The sequence below is a fragment of the Hyperoodon ampullatus genome (genome assembly GCF_949752795.1).
Source record: "Hyperoodon ampullatus genome assembly, chromosome: 2".
Classification (NCBI taxonomy): domain Eukaryota; kingdom Metazoa; phylum Chordata; class Mammalia; order Artiodactyla; family Ziphiidae; genus Hyperoodon; species Hyperoodon ampullatus.
Window position 1 is genome coordinate 34,353,572 of NC_136915.1, and position 16,547 is coordinate 34,370,118.

Here is a 16,547-nt window from a genome sequence, read left to right on the forward strand (position 1 = left end):
TGGTAACGTAAGTGATATTTTTAAGCTTTAGTTTTGTTTTGTTTTCAGTGGTGATAACACTGGAATTGTAAGGGTATCATGAAAGTTTAGGTTGAAAATTTTCATCTGCCAGAGGATGTAAGTGTTCAGGTCAGCGTGGGCATCAAATGGGTGAGACCCCCCCCGCCCCGTCCCAGTTACAGTACATCTGCCCACCCTGCTTTGGGGACTCCAGCAGGGGGACACCAGGCACAGGGCAATTGTCTCCTTGCCGATTGCTACATTCAGGTGCCAATCTGACCAAATCTGGGGGAACTGGATTCTTAGAGCCGTGTTATTTTCGTGTAGCCGGAAACTTGGAGATCTTGAAGGAGGTGACAGGTATGAAGACATAGTTTCATTTCTGAAGACCCTCAAGCTTGTGTCAGGAAGTGCTTTATTTTTAAAAATATTTTTATTTTTTGTTTTTTTTTGGCTGCATTGGTCTCTGTTGCTACGCACGGGCTCTCTCTAGTTGCAGTGAGCGGAGGCTACTCTTCGTTTTGGTGCGTGGGCTTCTCATCACGGTGGCTTCTCTTGTTGCAGAGCACGGGCTCTAGGCACGTGGGCTTCAGTAGTTGCGGCATGCAGGCTCAGTAGTTGTGGCGCACGGGCTTAGTTGCTCTGCAGCATGTGGGATCTTCCCGGACCAGGGATCAAACGCATGCCCCCTGCATTGGCAGGTGGATTCTTAACCACTGTGCCACCAAGGAAGCCCCAGGAAGTGCTTTAAAACCAATACATACAACACTTTTGTGTTGATTGCTGCTTATTTTTCAAATCTGTTAAAATCGGAGCAGTTATTGAACAAACTTGGAATGTTTGTCTTTGTGACCACATAAGTTTGTAAAGTGCAGTAGCTGTGGGCGACTGCCGAGAATTGTATAAATTCCCATTAAGATAACTGAGCGAACTGTCGGCAGAAATATACACTCAGAAGAGGGCTGGGGCCTCAGCCGGAACTTTGTGGGGTCCAAGGGAGAACCAGGGATGTGGGGGTCCCCCTACAGGTAAGATGAGCTGCCGCCTCAGGCTCGGGCAGGTGACCTCCCTGAATCCTGCACACCTTGCCTTCTCCACGAGGGGGCCTCTTCACTCGCAGGTCTGGTCTCACGGTCCCATGGCTCCTCGACCTTGGCTTATTAGCTGCCTGGCCTGTGATAAGCTTAGTCGGGTGGGCGACATGAGAAGTAGGTCTAAATCAGGAGGAGGGCATTGGTTGCCTACTCTGCCAGGTCAGCATTTAGCACTGATGGACTCATTAATCTTCACCAGATAGTTTGCTGTAGGCAGTTTGATAGTCTGAGTAACTGCCGTGGAGAGAAAGGAAACTTTGTAACAGTAAAGGGGTAGATATTTGGTCAATGATATGGAATTTCTAACTGCCTCCCCTGGAGCATGTATTCCCTGTCAGTGGCACTGTTAAGAGCCTGGTGCTGTGGAAAAGAACGCTTGTATTGGGGCAGAGGTGGAGTCCATGTAAGACCTTGAAAATGTATAATTCATAGGAATCAGAAATTTAGCTTCTCATTCATGTTAGGCTCCTACTACGACTGGTCCTCGATAAAAACCAGACATAGTTTACCATAGCAGCTGACTACAAATCCTAACGTCTCTACTTTAACATACATCATATAATCGCTCAATTTTTTTTTTTTTTTTAAACAGGGGTGATTCTTGAAGAGAGCCTTTGGACTTCAGGAGTTTACAGCTTTGATTTTACATTCAGCTTTTGACACTTCCTTTAAATTATGTTTTTATTAAGATTATTTTATTTTGAGGGAAGGTATCTGTGACTTGCATGTCCCGCCATGTGTACCGGCTCCCGCGCGGTGTGCTGACTGGTGTCCCACACTCTCCTTTGCGGTCCTCCAGCCTCGGGCGAGAAGCAGGACGTCTGGGCGGAGCGGGTGATGGCCGGGCGCCAGGGGAGCCCATCGGTCACCGCGCTTCTCCAGCCACCTTGCGTCACTGTGGCTTCGAGCGTGTAGCTGTTCCTTCCCCCGATGCCGAGGCCATTATAAAAGGTGGGCCGTGCGGCCTGTGTGGGCAGAGAGGGGCGAGTCCAGCTGGTGCCCACAACCCAGTGCCAGAACCCGAGGGCACTGCTTGAGCAAGAGCAGTGAAACCAGAAACAGAGTCGGCTCTGCCCTGTGCTGGAGGACTCGTCGTCCAAAAGGACCGTCAGTTTGGCGTCACACAGAACAGCAAGAACCCTGTCTCTCTGAAGTCTGAGTTTAGAATCCGCGTCCTCTTTAGAAGCCGCGCTTCTCGGGAATCACTCCTTGCATCAAGGGGTCACTTAACAAAGAATCTTTTGGGGAAACTGCCTCTAAACCCCTCTCATATGGGGTTTTGCTCGAGGGGACTTTACAGCTTTGCTCAAGGGGACTTTTTCCTTCCAGAATGGTGTTACTACGGTTGAAATGCAATATGAAAAGCTATTTTCTTAATGTGGTGTAACGACAGGCAGAGCTGCGTGCCCATTATATCCTGGCTGGATTCGGTGTATACTCTAACTTAAGAAATAAATAACGCAGAGCAAGAGACACACTTTGTTTGGAATGCTTGTGTCGCAGCCGGATGGGCGCCGTCTGAGTGCGGGGCCGGCGTGTGTGCGTCCCCTGAGCCGTCAGTGCCGGGCTGTCCTCCTGGGGAGCAGCAGCTGAGGTGGGTGATCTCATTGTTTAAAAGCTAAGAGAGGAGCCTTTCTTTTTAATAGGAACCAGAATTTTCCAAAGAGGCTTCAAATTTAGGTTCTCAGCACGTAGAGGTACAAAGAAGCATGGTGCAAGTGTGCTGCTCGACCTTGAGAAAGGTGGGAACAGAAGTATTACTTATGAAGCAGGCCCGTCCCTCCGCCGGGCTTGGCCTGGGAGCAGCAGGACCGCCTCACCGCCCCGTCCGCTCCCCGGCAGCCATCCTGCACCCGGGCCTTCTGAGTGCAGGTCATCGGCCTCGCTGGTTTTTCCTCCACAGTGAAATTCGAGCTACTGAATCCACGCTCCTCGTGGCACGTTGGCAACATTGGGACCACCCACCTGCCCGTGAGCCAGCTCCTCTGCAAAGTGTGTCTGAGGCCGAGGCTCAGGGCTCAGGCCGGGCTGTTCGTCAACGGTCGGCAGGCTTTGCTGGTTTTCATTTGGAAAGGGGGGGTTGGGAGAGAAATGTTTCTCACCATTTGGCACAGCCCCTCCATCACAGAGACCCAGAAAGGAAGCGGGCTCCCTCTTGTCCCTCCATATGCACTGGTCCAAGGCCACCATCACGGCTGAGGCCCCGAAGCCTATGTGGGAACACAGCTTCCTGACCCAGGGCAGCCTAGCTGCCTCTGTCAGTGTTTCTCAGGGGCTGAATTACAATGTCTTCACTTACAGAGGCCTTCATACTTGTTTGGGTGCTTTGAATGTGGCTGGCTGGGTGAATTCTAACCCCTTCTCCCATCTGGTGGTCCCATCAGACAGTCTTCAGTCATTTTTATACAAGCCATCCCCCAAACTGAGGGCTCTCATGCCTGTTGGTGACAGCAGCTCCCTATGACAGTGGGCAGTTTTCAAAGCCTCACAGGGTCAGCTGTGCCCGCCCCCGCTTGGAGAGGGCCTCCGCTGACGGGCTGTGAAGTGCTGGCTGCTTGCATAACCTTTCTAGAAACGGGCTCCCCCGTCGCCCCCCAGGATAGCTCTCCAGGGGCCGCAAAGCCCGACCAGCCTGCCACCCTGGCTGTGGAGACAGGGCAGCAGCAGGGCCGAGGGCTGAAGCCGAGACTGCACGGAGGGTGGCCTTCACTCCCGGTGTTGGCTGCCCCGTGCCCGGAGGCTTCTCTTTGGGGAATAAGACTGGCCAAGTCCCCCCACCCTTCTCTTCAGCCCTGGTGATCAGGACAGGTTCTCCCTTCGTAGAGCACCTCCGAGGGCCACGGTGCCTGGGCGTCCATGCGCCTGGCACGAGGTGGGTGCTCAGCAGCGGGTCCCCTCTGACCTCGAGCTGCACATCCTCTGTGCAGTTTTTGTTTTGGAATTTTACTTATTTATTTATTTTATTTATGGCTGCGTTGGGTCTTCGTTGCTGTGTGTGGGCTTTTCTCTAGTTGTGGCGAGCAGGGGCTACTCTTCGTTGCGATGTGCGGGCTTCTCATTGCTGTGGCTTCTCTTGTTGCGGAGCATGGGCTCTAGGCACGCAGGCTTCAGTAGTTGTGGCGCGTGGGCTCAGTAGTTCTGGCCTGCGGGCTCTAGAGCACAGGCTCAGTAGTTGTGGTGCACGGGCTTAGTTGCTCCGCGGCACGTGGGATCTTCCCAGACCAGGGCTCGAACCCGTGCCTCCTTCACTGGCAGGTGGATTCTTAACCACTGCGCCACCAGGGAAGCCCCTCTGTGCAGTTCTTAAGTGGCCTCTGAGAAGCTGGCTCAGGCCCTAAGGTCAGTGACCCCGAGCAGTTCAGTGGGTTGGTAATCCATCATGAGATGGGCATCCATTACCACCTTAGGTCTCTATAACCAGTGTGTTTGGTAAATGGGAAAACCAAGTTTCAGAGCAGTTGTGATTGGCCCACGAGGGGTCCTCTGTTGTCTACTCTGTGGATGTGGCCAAGGACCTGTAGGCTGGGGGAGGGAGAGGGGATCACTGAAGTGTGTTCCGTGGACCCCAGTCCTGTGAAGTATCCTCTTCGACAAAGTTTCATGGTTTTCTAGTGCCTCAGGCCCCAGATTTAGGAATATCCCTGATTCTTTCATCAGCAAATATTTACTGGGCATCTACCACATGCCAGCTATGTTTTAGTTTCTAAACTTAAAGCAGTGGACAAAACAAACCAAAATCCCTGTCCCCATGAGCACGTATTCTAGTGAGGAGGAAACAACAAATAAAAGCTACAGTGTGACTGACAGGTGCTCTGCAGGAAAAAGAAGATGGAAGCAGGGAAGCGGGGAGTAATTTGCAATAGACTGGGTAGGGAAGTTCCTTTCCTCTCCACTTGAGGGTGGAGCATTCCAGGCAGTGGAAGCAGCTGGTGCAAAGGCCCTGAGGCCTGTGTGCTCATGAAACAAGTTGGTCAGTGTAGCTGGAATGCAGTAGCAAGAGGCAGGAGGCCTTGAGGTCAGGTGAGCCAGGTCAGGGGGGGTTGTGTAGACTATTGTTTGGGCTTTGCTCTTGATGAGATGGGGAGCTCTTGGAGGTCTTTGAGCCCAGGCATGTTCTAGAAAGAACCATTCTTGCCCGGGTGCAGATGTTGGCTTTATAGAGCCTCTGGCTCCACTGGTGGAGATGACAGGGGAAATGGCCAGAGCAGGAGTCCTCTCCAGTGGCTGGAGGGTGCCTGGAATGGAAGTCAGACCCTTCCTGTGCAGGTGTTGGTGTGTGCTGGAGAGAAGCAGGGCGCCAGCTGTCCCGTATTGTCCTGTAGATGAAGAAACTGAAGCAGAGGTATTGTGATTTACCCTAAGGTACCCGTCTTCAAGGCAGTGATGGACTGGAACCCAACCATCCGGGCTCCTTACCCTACAGCTTTGTAGGGGGAGGAACTCAGGGCCCCCTGGACAGAAATGGGCTGGGCATGGGACTCTACCCAGCTGCATCCAACCAGCCAAGTGTTCTAGAAAGAACCATTCTTGCCTGGGGGCATGTAATTTATTACAGAGCTTTGACAGTCCCAAATCCCAGCAAGCCAGAGGTGGGTCTGCGGGGTGGCCTGTCCACCCTGTAACCGCAGTTACCAATGTACTTCGCCATCTGCAGAGGGGCTTTCCCAAGATGACAAGTCCCTTTCTGGACCTGCCTAGCCAACGGGAGTCAGAGACCCAGAGGGACGGTCCCTTACAGCTCAGCCCAAGGAGAGCGCTGGCCAAGTTTTTACACGTTCTTTCTGAAAGTAAGTTCCCTTGGGGATTGTGCTAAGTGCAATTTCTCAGCTACACAGATCAGGGTCTGCTCAGGACTGACACCACGTGGCGACCAGCCCATGTGAGCAGACTGTTGTAGAAGGAGCCAGCAAGTGCAGAGCTCCCATCCACCTCTGAGCAGCCCAGACTGGTTTTACTGGGGGGACGTAGGGTCAGTAGGACGGCCCTGCGTGTTCCAGGTAGAGCGCTGGGGCCCTCACAGGACGCAGCAGGTGCAGGAGATGGGCTTGTACCGCTGCAGCTGCTGCTGGAGCTGCTCCTTCTCTGCTGTCAGCACCCGCAGCCTCTCCTCCAGCTTGCTCAGCTCAGCCGTCCACTTCTGAGGAGACATCGGAGAAGCGTGCCTAAGCTGACCTCATCTCAGAACCGGGGCTGAACTGATGGAGGAAGGGAAAGCCCAGAGAGCTTGGGGGGCCTGCTCAAGGTCTCTGGGCACTGTACTGGCCCTGGTAGGCGGAGGGGCCAGGTCCCCTGACCAAGTCAGCCCTGAGGTCTCGGGGAGAGTCCTGCCAGCATCCCAGACCCTGGGGTGACCCGTCCTCTGCAGCCTGCACAAGTACCGGGGCAGGCTCAGGCTGGCAGCCCCCCGCCATGTCCTTCTCCCTCTCTGTCAGCCCCTTGCCCTCTTCTGTTTTTCTGTCACCTATGTTTCTCTCTTGAAAGGGCTTTTCCTTGGGACTGTGTCCAAGTGCTGTGTCCAGCACTCACTGCCTCCCTGTCTTAAGGGCCTCCGCCCAAATGCAGTACGCAGCCCTCTGGTTTGTCTTAGAACTTCAACATTCCACTCTCCGGCGGCCCCAGCTACACCGCAGAGGAATACTGGAGGTAGCGGGGTTGTTGCAGTCCAGCCCCTGGGGAGCACCAGAGGAAACCCAACAGCTGCGAGCCTACCCAGTGGGTGGCCGAGGGGCCCAGGGCCAGCGTGGCCCCCACCCTGCCTTCCTGGCATGGGCCACTTACCTGCCTGCCCCACTCCTGGATGGCACGTACGGACAGGGGGCCCTGGATGCTCCCGTTCCGCCGCAGGAACACCTCCCCCTGGTCCGTCTCGTAGAGCTGCGGCTGGGCCTGGGCCTTGGGGGCGTGCACGCTCAGGCGGATCACCTGGGGAAGGGCAACGGCAGCTCTGTGGGTGCTGCACCGGACAGTGTGCAGCCCCAATCCCGCCTTTCTGGCTCCGGGGCAGCCTGGGGACGCTGGGGGCAGGGCTCACCTTGAGGGGGGTGCCGGTGGCAGAGGTGCTGACCACGGGGATGAAGGTGAGCTTGTAGGCGTCGGGGAAGACCTGGGGCTTGAAGCCCTGCAGGATGGAGTCCACCAGCAGGCGCACGCGGTCCTCGTCGCGGTGGCTGCAGCGGATGCCCTGCACCAGGCCACTGTCCTCCACGCCCACCAGCAGGCTGCCGCCCTCGCTATTGAGGAAGGCGCACGCGTAGCGACGCAGGTGGTGCTTGAAGGCCTGGCTCAGGTACTCGCCGCCACCCCTCTTGAACTCCACGTTGCGTGTCTCGCTGCCCAGGAAGGCGCCCTGGAAGAGACGCTCCTGGCCCAGGATCTCCCGGTGCACGATGGCGCTGTCTGAGTGCGCGCCACTGGGCCGGCCTGGGGAGTCCTGCCGTGGGGTGGGGGCCTGGGTAGGAAGGGGTCCGGCGAGCCAGACCAGCGGCGGGCTGGAGCCCAGAATGGGGCTGGGGCTGGGGCTGGGGCTCGGGCCGCTGTCCTCCTCCTGCTGGGGTGGGGGATAAGAGCGGGGTGTATGGGCCCAGGCAAGAGCCGGGAGCCCTGACCTTGGCGGCCAAAGGAGGGACGGGCGGCCAGAATCCCTCCCCTCCACCCACCCCATCCACCCAGGGCCCAGCCCACACGGGCATCCTGATGCTTCTCCCAGGCAGAGGGGGCTAATTCTGCCCACCATCCCAAGGCCGATGCGGGAAACCCTGCTGGGTCAAGGGCTGGAACCAGCCAGTGCTCCTCCCCTGAGGCTGCCCTCTTCCCAGGTGAACTATGGGATGCACATGGGTAGGAAGAGCTCTCCTTCCCAGGTGGGACCTGGGACACCTGCAGCCATTCTCTTTCCGCTTGGGTTGCAGGTCGGCCTCTGAGGCGCAGGGTTGGATCATCCCAGGAGACACCTCGGTACCCTGAGGTTCCCTGTGACAGAGCTGCATGTCTCTGAATTGAGAGGGGCTCCCAGAGTTGCCACCCTCTTCCTGATCTCCCTGAAAGCCTTGCTGAACCAGTCCTCCTGAATTTCCACTTTCCTCCGGCCCTCCTGAGTCCCTTTCACGGTTTCTGCTCTGTTCAAGGGCTCTGGGAGCAGCCTGCTCAGGGCCGCTTCCCTGCTCTGGGCCTCACCATCGGACTCCCTGCCTCCAGGCTCTCCCCGTCCTATCCATCCTCTTCGCTGACCCCAGATGCAAGTCACACTGTCATTCCTCCCTTAAAACCCTTCCCTAGCTCCCTGCTGCCCTCCAGCCTCCAGAGGTGGCTTCCAGGGCTGGGAGCTCAGTGTGGGCTGGGGTGTAGTGACGAGAGGCACATCCCTACCAGCCCTGCAGCTCCCAGTGGAGACAAACTTAGTGGAGACTTGAGAAAACCACCAGCTATCATACAAACATGCCATCAGGCCACAGGTCTGGAAATGTAAGCCCGTTTAGCTGTTTAGCTCTGCAACAGTTTAAATGGCATGGAGTCTTCATCCCGAAGGAAAAGACAAACCAAGATCACCCATCCTGCAGAGTGACTACCACCACCTCAAAAGTGAGTTGACTGTTCCCTCCCACCCCCACAGAAGCCGACCTTTTGCTGCCTCTGCCTTGGTCTCACAGCCCTTGGTGGCCTGGCCCCTGCCCTCTGGCCTGGTTTTCTTCCTCAGTCCCCCGGCAGCCTGAGCTCCAGGGACAGTAACCGGCTTGCCACCCTGCAAAGGCATCCATCCCCACCCTGTCCCCTCGTATGCGCCACATCCCTCTGCTGGGGATGTCCTTCCCCAAGTGCCTGTCCCATTGCCTAAGCCCCAGCCTGGATTTCACTCTCCGGGGGGTTTGTCCCCAGAGAGCAGTGAGGACCCTCCTGGGTCCTCCTCCAGCTCCAGGTCTGCCCCCTCGTGGCTCATAGACGCAGGGCTCCCTGAGGGCAGGGTGGCGCCTCTACTCTCTGCTGTACTGCCCGGCAGAGCAGGTGTTGGTTTTTGCAACTGAACGGATGAGGTCAGCCAAGGAGAAAGCCAGGACCCTTGCGTATCCTCGTGCCTGGGCTGACCTGGCCCAGAGGCCGGATGCAGACGGGCCCAGGGAGGGTCTGATGCTCGGGTCTTCCTTCATGTGCTTCCAGGCTGGAGGCAAACTCTAAGGGTCAGTGTCCCTCCAGTGTCCCTCTGGGACCACAGTCATTTGAGTAGCAGCCCCCAGGTTTGCAGATACGTCCCCAGTTTCTCCAAGACCCCTCACCCCCACCCAGCACAGGCCATCCGCACCCAGGCCTCCCGCGAGTGCGGCTCGGCGGCTGGCGGGCCGCCCGGCTCGGGGAAAGCCTCGCTCACCTCTCTGCGGTTTGAGGGCCCCCGGCCCTCACCCAGCACCAGCTCCTTCCCAGGGGCCACCAGCTCCTTGATGATGTGGTGCTCTTCCAAGGCCGTGTGCAGGCGCCAGGGCAGGGAGGCCAGGGCGTCCTCGTGGGCGGCCACCTGCACCAGCGCGTAGGCCTTGCGTGGCTGCCTCACCACCTGGATGTGCTCCCGCGCCACCGGCAGCTCCAGCCGCTCCAGGGCATCTCGCAGCAGGCAGGCGAGCGCGGGCACTGAGAGCTGGGGGTTCAGGTGGCCCACGTAGAGAACATGCCTGCTGGGAGCCGCCTCGGTACTTGAGTCCTCAGACACGGACTCTTCTGCGGGGAGCTCCTGCAGGGGCCGCTTGCCTGGGGGCTCCATGAGGGGCTCCTGCCCCTGTGTCGCAGTGACCTCTTCCTGGAGGTCTCTGGAGGGGTCTCCCTCGGAGGGGCTTCTGGGATTCCTCACCGCTGGCCACTCCTCCCGGGGCCCAGGGCCTCCCAGGGGACTCGGAGGGGCCAAGGCTCCTGGGAGGTTCACAGATTGGCGGGGGCTGGGTGGAACCAGAGAGCGAGGGTGGGCAGAGGGCCGGCAGGAAAGGGCTGCCACCCGCCCAAAGCCTCAGACAGGAAAGAGGAGAGTCAGACAGGGCTGAGCCAGAGGACAGAGCGTGTGGGCCTGCCGCTCCATCCCACAGGAGGGAAGACTGAGGGCATGTGCTCGAAGCGGGGCAGAGGGGACCAGAACTCAGGTCTCTGAGGCACGCCCCCCATCCTTCCACTGGCCCCCGTGGGCCTGTCTTCCCTCACCAATCCACAGGCTGGGGCCTCCTAGATGCCTTCAGGGTTTCCTGCCCAGCCTCCAGGCACCAGAGAAACCTTTTCAAGGGGCCTTTGGAGAAGCAGCCTTAACCCAGGGCTTTGAGGACTGGTTGCGGCCCCCCTGTGCTTCTCCTTGCCTGCTCTGAAGCCGGGGTGAGCCCAGCAGATGTTCTGAAGGGGTCAGGCTGGGTCAGAGGGTTTTAGAGCGAGGTTCTTCTGCTTTGGGCACACGGATGAAAGCTACAGCCCCTCCCCAGAACAACGGGCTTTGCATATATACGTACAGTTCGAGGAGGCTCATCTAGACCAGATCCTCTGGTTTGGGTCCAGAGAGCAGAAGTGAGGAGGGGCGGAATGAGGGGCAGAGCTGGGCCCTCGTGTACGTCGCCCACCACCTCCCGCTAGGCCAGGGGCCCTCACTCCTGAGCTGAGCACACATGCGCACACACCAGCCCCTCCACTCGCCCCCATACACCCAGCCTCCGGTCTGCGTGGCAGGTACCACTGGCCTGCATCTTTTCAGATTGGATCCTTGAGGCAATCAGGGCCTGGGGACCACTGCTAGAGTGGGGACATTCAGGGCAAACGGGAATAGGAGGAATAGGGAGGCCTGTGACCCTCATGTCCTGATGGTTCCTGGGGGAGAGTGGGAGGTGCCAGCCCTCCGCTCCCACAGACCCCTGCCCCCTGCCCAGCAGCTCCCCAGGGTGCTGGGGGGCTTGGCTCAGAGAGGGGGAACCAGGGCTGTAGGAAGTGGGTGGGGCCTGTGCAGCCACCTCTGTGATCTCAGGAGAGTCAACAATGCTTCTAGGCTTGGCAAGTGAACCAGGAAAAGTCCTCCCTACTCCCCACCCCAGTGTAAACGGATATCTCATGCAGCTTCGTGTGGGGCTTCTTCGGGGCAGCTCCTAGAATCCAGGGACTGAAGACATACTTCCTCCCTCTGTCAGGTCTCTCCGGGCCCTCCTGCCCACACAGGTCCCCACCTCAGTCACCAATCCCAGGCTCCCCTGAGCACGGACAGGGCCCAGCTGCTCCCAGAATGGATCAGAACGCAGCTGGTTCCACGGCTCCCCTGACACCAGGCCCTTCTCTTTGCCAGAGGTGGAGGTTGCTGTCCAGAAGAGCCCTGAGAAATAGGTCAAGCGCTGCCATGTCTTTTGAAGGACAGGGTTGTCACCTGCTGTTTGACCGGGGACCAGGACTCGGGTGATGCACAGCCTTTGTTAATGCAGAAATCTGTTCTTGGGTGGGTGGGGGCTTTGAAAGTGTTTTTCATGATGCAGATGTAGGTAGCACTTGCCCACACTGCTTCTGGAAGTCTCGACGGGGTGAGGGGGCGGAGGGGGGTGTCCAGAAGCGGATGCTGCAGACTGGGGAAGCTGCGTGACAGCGTGGAGAGAAGGCTGCCTCTTTCTCTGAGCAGCCGTTCTGAAGATGCCGATGAATTTGTTTCCCTGAGAGACTGAGGCAGAAGCTTGGGTGGGGAACTTGAGAGAGGAGACTGTGGCGTGGAGGAAAGGAGGAGGCCCGAGGCCCCAGGTGGTGGCAGTGAGGCTCGGGGGAGGGACCCAGCAGCCAGGGCTGACCCGCCTCTGCATCCACAGCCGAGAGTTACGGAATCACGGCTCTAAGCTCTCCAGGCTTCCCCCTCTTCTTCAGGCCTCTCTGGACTCTGCCATCACGAGCTGCTCTCACAGTAACAAGTGGGGGCTGTGGCTGTTTTGGACGGTTAACTCGAGTCATGATGAGTTATGCAGAGACAGACAGCTGGCCGGGAGAGGCGCCCTGACGGATGAGCATACACGTGGATGTACCAGAGAACATAACAAACACGTGAACATAACATACTTCTCTAGGGGCCTCGCTATCAGGCAGCTGTTTGGCATGAAATTTCCCAAACTGATTTGAGTGCCAAATCTTTCCCCATTCTTACTGGAAATCTCTTTAAACGATTGTATTAGATATTTCCCTGGGCTCTGTTAACAGCCTTACGTGAGCTGAACATCAGTTCCACTTCTTTTTTGGCGGGGGTAAAAATTGTCTTTCATTGTAAGCATTTACAAAATGATATTTCACATACTGAAATGCACCGCAGTGTAAACTGGGTTATTTACAGCATCTCAGGCTAACATCTGGGTGATGGCGGACACGAGTTCGGCGTTGTGGAACAGCAGCCCCTTTTAGTCCTCTCACTGGATGTCTGTGACCTTACTGACAGCCCCTACTTGGCACTGGAGGAAGACAACCTCTTGAATTTAAAGTTAAGAATGAAAGGTGGGTGGGAACTGCTGCACAGCACAGGGAGATCAGCTCGGTGGTGGTTTGTGACCACCTAGAGGGGTGGGATAGGGAGGGTGGAAGGGAGACGTAAGAGGGAGCGGATATGGGGATATATGTATACGTATAGCTGATTCACTTTGTTATACAGTAGAAACTAACACACCATTGTAAAGCAATTATACTCCAATAAAGATGTGAAAAAATATACAAAGTAAAAGAATGAGAAAAAAAAAAAAAGAAAGAATGCAAGGTGAGCCCAAAGATGAGGGGCAGAGGGAGGCTGTGGATAGGGCTCTTCTCACGTTATCTGGAGAGTGTCCACTTGGTGGCGCCTGTGGCTGCGATCCTCCACACCGTAGCAAGCACGGGTGTCTGCGTGAACCGCCCAGGGACCCCAGCTGAGGGGCAGGGGACGGGGCAGGGGCGAGGGCTGAGCTCAGCCGTTACGTGGGAGAGGACGGGCTGTCAGGAGAACAGACTCTGGAACTCAGGGGAAGAGTGGTGTGGACGCAGCCTTCGCCATCCGGGCCCCGGGACGCTCCAGCCTCAGTCTTGACTCCTCCCCTTGCCCACCAGCGGCTGCCTGTTGATTCCTGCCCATCCTTTGACAGGACCAGCCCAGCTGCCCACAGATGTCTCGGGCCTGGTAACTGTACCCTGGGACCTGTTGGCCGCTGGCCCCTGGCAGCATCCTTGGTGGCTTTGGTGTTGGAGGACAAGCACACACACACACAGTTCTCACGCTTGGCCTGGAGGTTTCCAACTGGGGAGCTTCCCTGATGGGATGGGGTGACTTGGGGCATTAAGGTAAGGAGGCTGCAAAAAAGCTGAGGGACGACAGGGGCAGGAGGGAGTGTCTGGAGTCTCCTAGGCAAGACAGTTTTCCATGCTTTCAACTTCATTTGTAAGACAAGGGGCAAGTCACCTGTGGCTCTTCTGAGGAGGGGTCGTGGCATCGGGCACGAGGGCAGAAACTGTGTCCACTTGGCCCACCGGTGACACAGCCCAGAGAAGGGTCTCTGGGTTTTTCCACAAAGATGCCGGAGAGGGTGCTGTGGACACTTCCACTTAAGACTAACAGCCTGGGAAACAGAGACAGAGTGGAGCCCAGGGACATGGGCCACGCAGCCGGCAGGTGGGGAGGGACCACGGGTGGGGACGGGGCAGAGAGGTTCCCTAAGGATTCAGCCCTGAGCGGAGCCTGCGCTCTTCTCTTCTAAGTGCCTGGGTTTTTCCTTCCTGATGTTCCTCAGCACCGGAGTCAATGTCTCTCCTTGTCATAGCAATGAGGGTGGGCCCAGGAAGCTGCTGCCGGAGGCCTCTGTCCCCCAGTCCCACTTCCCCACATGCCTTCCCGCTTTGTGGGTGGCTGCCCTGTCGGGATCAGTGGTGTGGTCTCACCCACCGGACACCATTTCAGCTTCTTTGGATGACTTGGTCACTATTAGAAGGCTTGGCTTTGTGAAACAGCGAAGTCGAGGTGTTTTTTTTTTTTTTTTTTTGTTCTCTTAAATGACGTTCAATTCTGACCCCAGAGGTTAGGGCAGCATGAGTGAAACCGTAACAAATCCTTTCCCCTTCTGCAGAATTTGACATCTGGTTACCCTTCTAGTTCTGTTCCCTTGGAAACCAGATAAAAATGGAATGTCAACCATTTCAAGGCAACAGTGCTTATGATAAAAATGACCCCTAATTGTAAATCACCTGGTCTAGGAGTGCTGTGCATAGACTGTAAATCGCCCTTCCTGCAGGGCTTCCTGAGCACAGGGACCCAGTAGGCACGTCCCTGACAGGGACGTGGAAACTGTGCCTATGGCACCAGGGAGTTACTGGCTGCCCTGTAGCACGATGCTTCTAAACCAAGGTGAGCCCCACTTCTCCCTAATATGTCTTATCCCCTTGCACCTGAGCTGTCACCTGGGCAACAAAGAATGGTCGTGGGGGCTTCCCTGGTGGCGCTGTGGTTGAGGGTCCGCCTGCTGATGCAGGGGACACGGGTTCGTGCCCCGGTCTGGGAGGATCCCGCATGCCGCAGAGCAGCTGGGCCCGTGAGCCATGGCCGCTGAGCCTGCGCGTCCGGAGCCTGTGCTCCGCAACGGGAGAGGCCACAAGAGTGAGAGGCCCGTGTACCGCAAAAAAAAAAAAAAAAAAAAAAAAGAACGGTCATGGATGACTGTGGGCTCTGCAAGGACTGCTCCACCGGAAAGGCCTGCTTTGTGCTGGCAGGGTGTCCGGTCTGTCTGCAACGTGAGCACCACCCCCAGTGTAGCCTGTGGGAGTCGAGTCTGCATGGTTAGCAGGACCCAAGACAAAGGCTGCCTGGTGGGTGTGACAGGCAGTATGCTGTCTCGCACCCCTTACTAGCTATGGAGTTTGGGGCAAGTATTATAACTTCACCTCTCTAAGCTTTAGTTTCCTCATCTTTAAAGTGGGGGAACGTGGCGGTTATCTCTGAGAGCTGTAAGTGAGGTTTAAGTGAGCTAACGTACACAAACAACTTAGCACCAAGAAGCCCTTAACGAGTGTTCCCTGGAAAGGTGAATGTGCCTGCTGACGAGGGACAGGGTGGGGTGGGAGCCATTTTGCTCCACAAGCCCGGCCTGGCAGCACATCTGGCCTGCCTGCATACACTAGTCTTACCTTCACATCCAGAAGTTTGTCGCCGGGTCCAATGAGGCCCTCTTTGGGAGTACCCTGAATGAACAGCACAGCCTACGGGACATAGGTCCAGGAGTCTGTGGAGAATGGGCTTCTTCTAGTTCGGCAGCCCCGACCCCGACTGCTTCACGGGGCCCACGATTATAATAATGAACCTCACAGTGGCCAAGTGGAAAACACCACGTTGGAACTAGTCGCTGATGAGGGATGGTAGGATCCTTAGAGGTCTCCTCGTCTAACCCCCTCATAGCCAGACGGGCCCAGAGGGAAATGACCCACCTAAAGCATCACAAAAAATAGCTGCACTGGCTGGAATCTCGGCCCTGGCCTTGGAGTCAGATTCCTGGGCTTTAAATGCCTACTTTGGCAGTTCCTGTCTGTTCGATCAGAGCTTAAGTTTCCTCATCTATAAAATGGGTCTGTTGTGAAGGTTATATGAGATCGTTCTAATTCCGATGGCGCAGCTGGTGGGGCACACAGCGACGTGTTAGTCGTTATCAGGTTACACTGCACTGTGCTGCTGCCCCGCACCTTCTCCTCCTGGGGCCCTTTATAAACAGGGAAGTGAGGTCCTAGACTGGAGTACCGGCCCCTGGACGGCGCAAGAGGTGCCCTGCAGGCTAGCCCGGGCTAGCCCGCATCTCTTCTCACCCCTGCACTGAGGCTCCTTGGAGCTGTTGACCCTAATATTGTCCTTCCTGCTCAGGCTTCCTGTGGCTGCTTCCTCCACACTGCTGTCTGGCTGCACCAGAGCACAAAGCCCTTTGAGGGCAGAGAACGGATCTCACACCGTCTCCCCAGTGGCTACGCCATGCTGGGGCCCCAGTGGGCACGTGGAAGACAGCCTGTTCTCTAGGGATTGCTGGAGTCACGAGAACTCAGGGAGCATCTTGTCCAAGTTTCCTCATAGATAAAAACGAGGAGCAAAGACCAAGACAAGGGGAGTGACCTGCCCTTCGGGGGAATACTGATTATCTGTTGACTGATTACAAAGACACTGGCATCTATATTGTTTTTTATTTATAAACAAATTGACATAAAATAAGTCCAGATGGCAGCGGGGGCAGCTGTGCTGCTGACTTGCTTACAAAGGAAGCATGTGGACACTGGAGTGGGTACAACCAGACTCCAGCCTAGAGACCCCTTTCTCCCATCCATCTTAGGGCCTTCTTGGCTTAAAATCATTGGGCCCAACCTTCTTCAGCAGAAATTCTGGCCAGGGCAAGGGAGCTGCGGTGGGGACAGTGCAGGGCAGGGACTCCCATTCCCACAGATGAGGCCAAGGCTGCAGAGGGCCCAGCGGAGTAAGAGAGGCAAGGGGACAGG

At 56.6% G+C, this 16,547-nt stretch overlaps 1 protein-coding gene across 1 annotated transcript; it reads right to left on the minus strand.

Annotated features, from left to right (window-relative positions):
• Positions 1-6,108: 6,108 nt before the first annotated feature.
• On the minus strand, positions 6,109-12,026 carry SLFNL1 (schlafen like 1; the record flags this gene model as incomplete). Its single annotated transcript, XM_079720657.1, has 7 exons — positions 6,109-6,231; positions 6,873-7,016; positions 7,126-7,641; positions 9,454-10,079; positions 11,215-11,394; positions 11,588-11,745; positions 11,899-12,026. The coding sequence occupies 7 exons, from the start codon at positions 12,024-12,026 to the stop codon at positions 6,109-6,111; spliced, it is 1,875 nt and encodes a 624-aa protein (XP_079576783.1).
• Between the last annotated feature and the right edge of the window lie 4,521 nt (positions 12,027-16,547).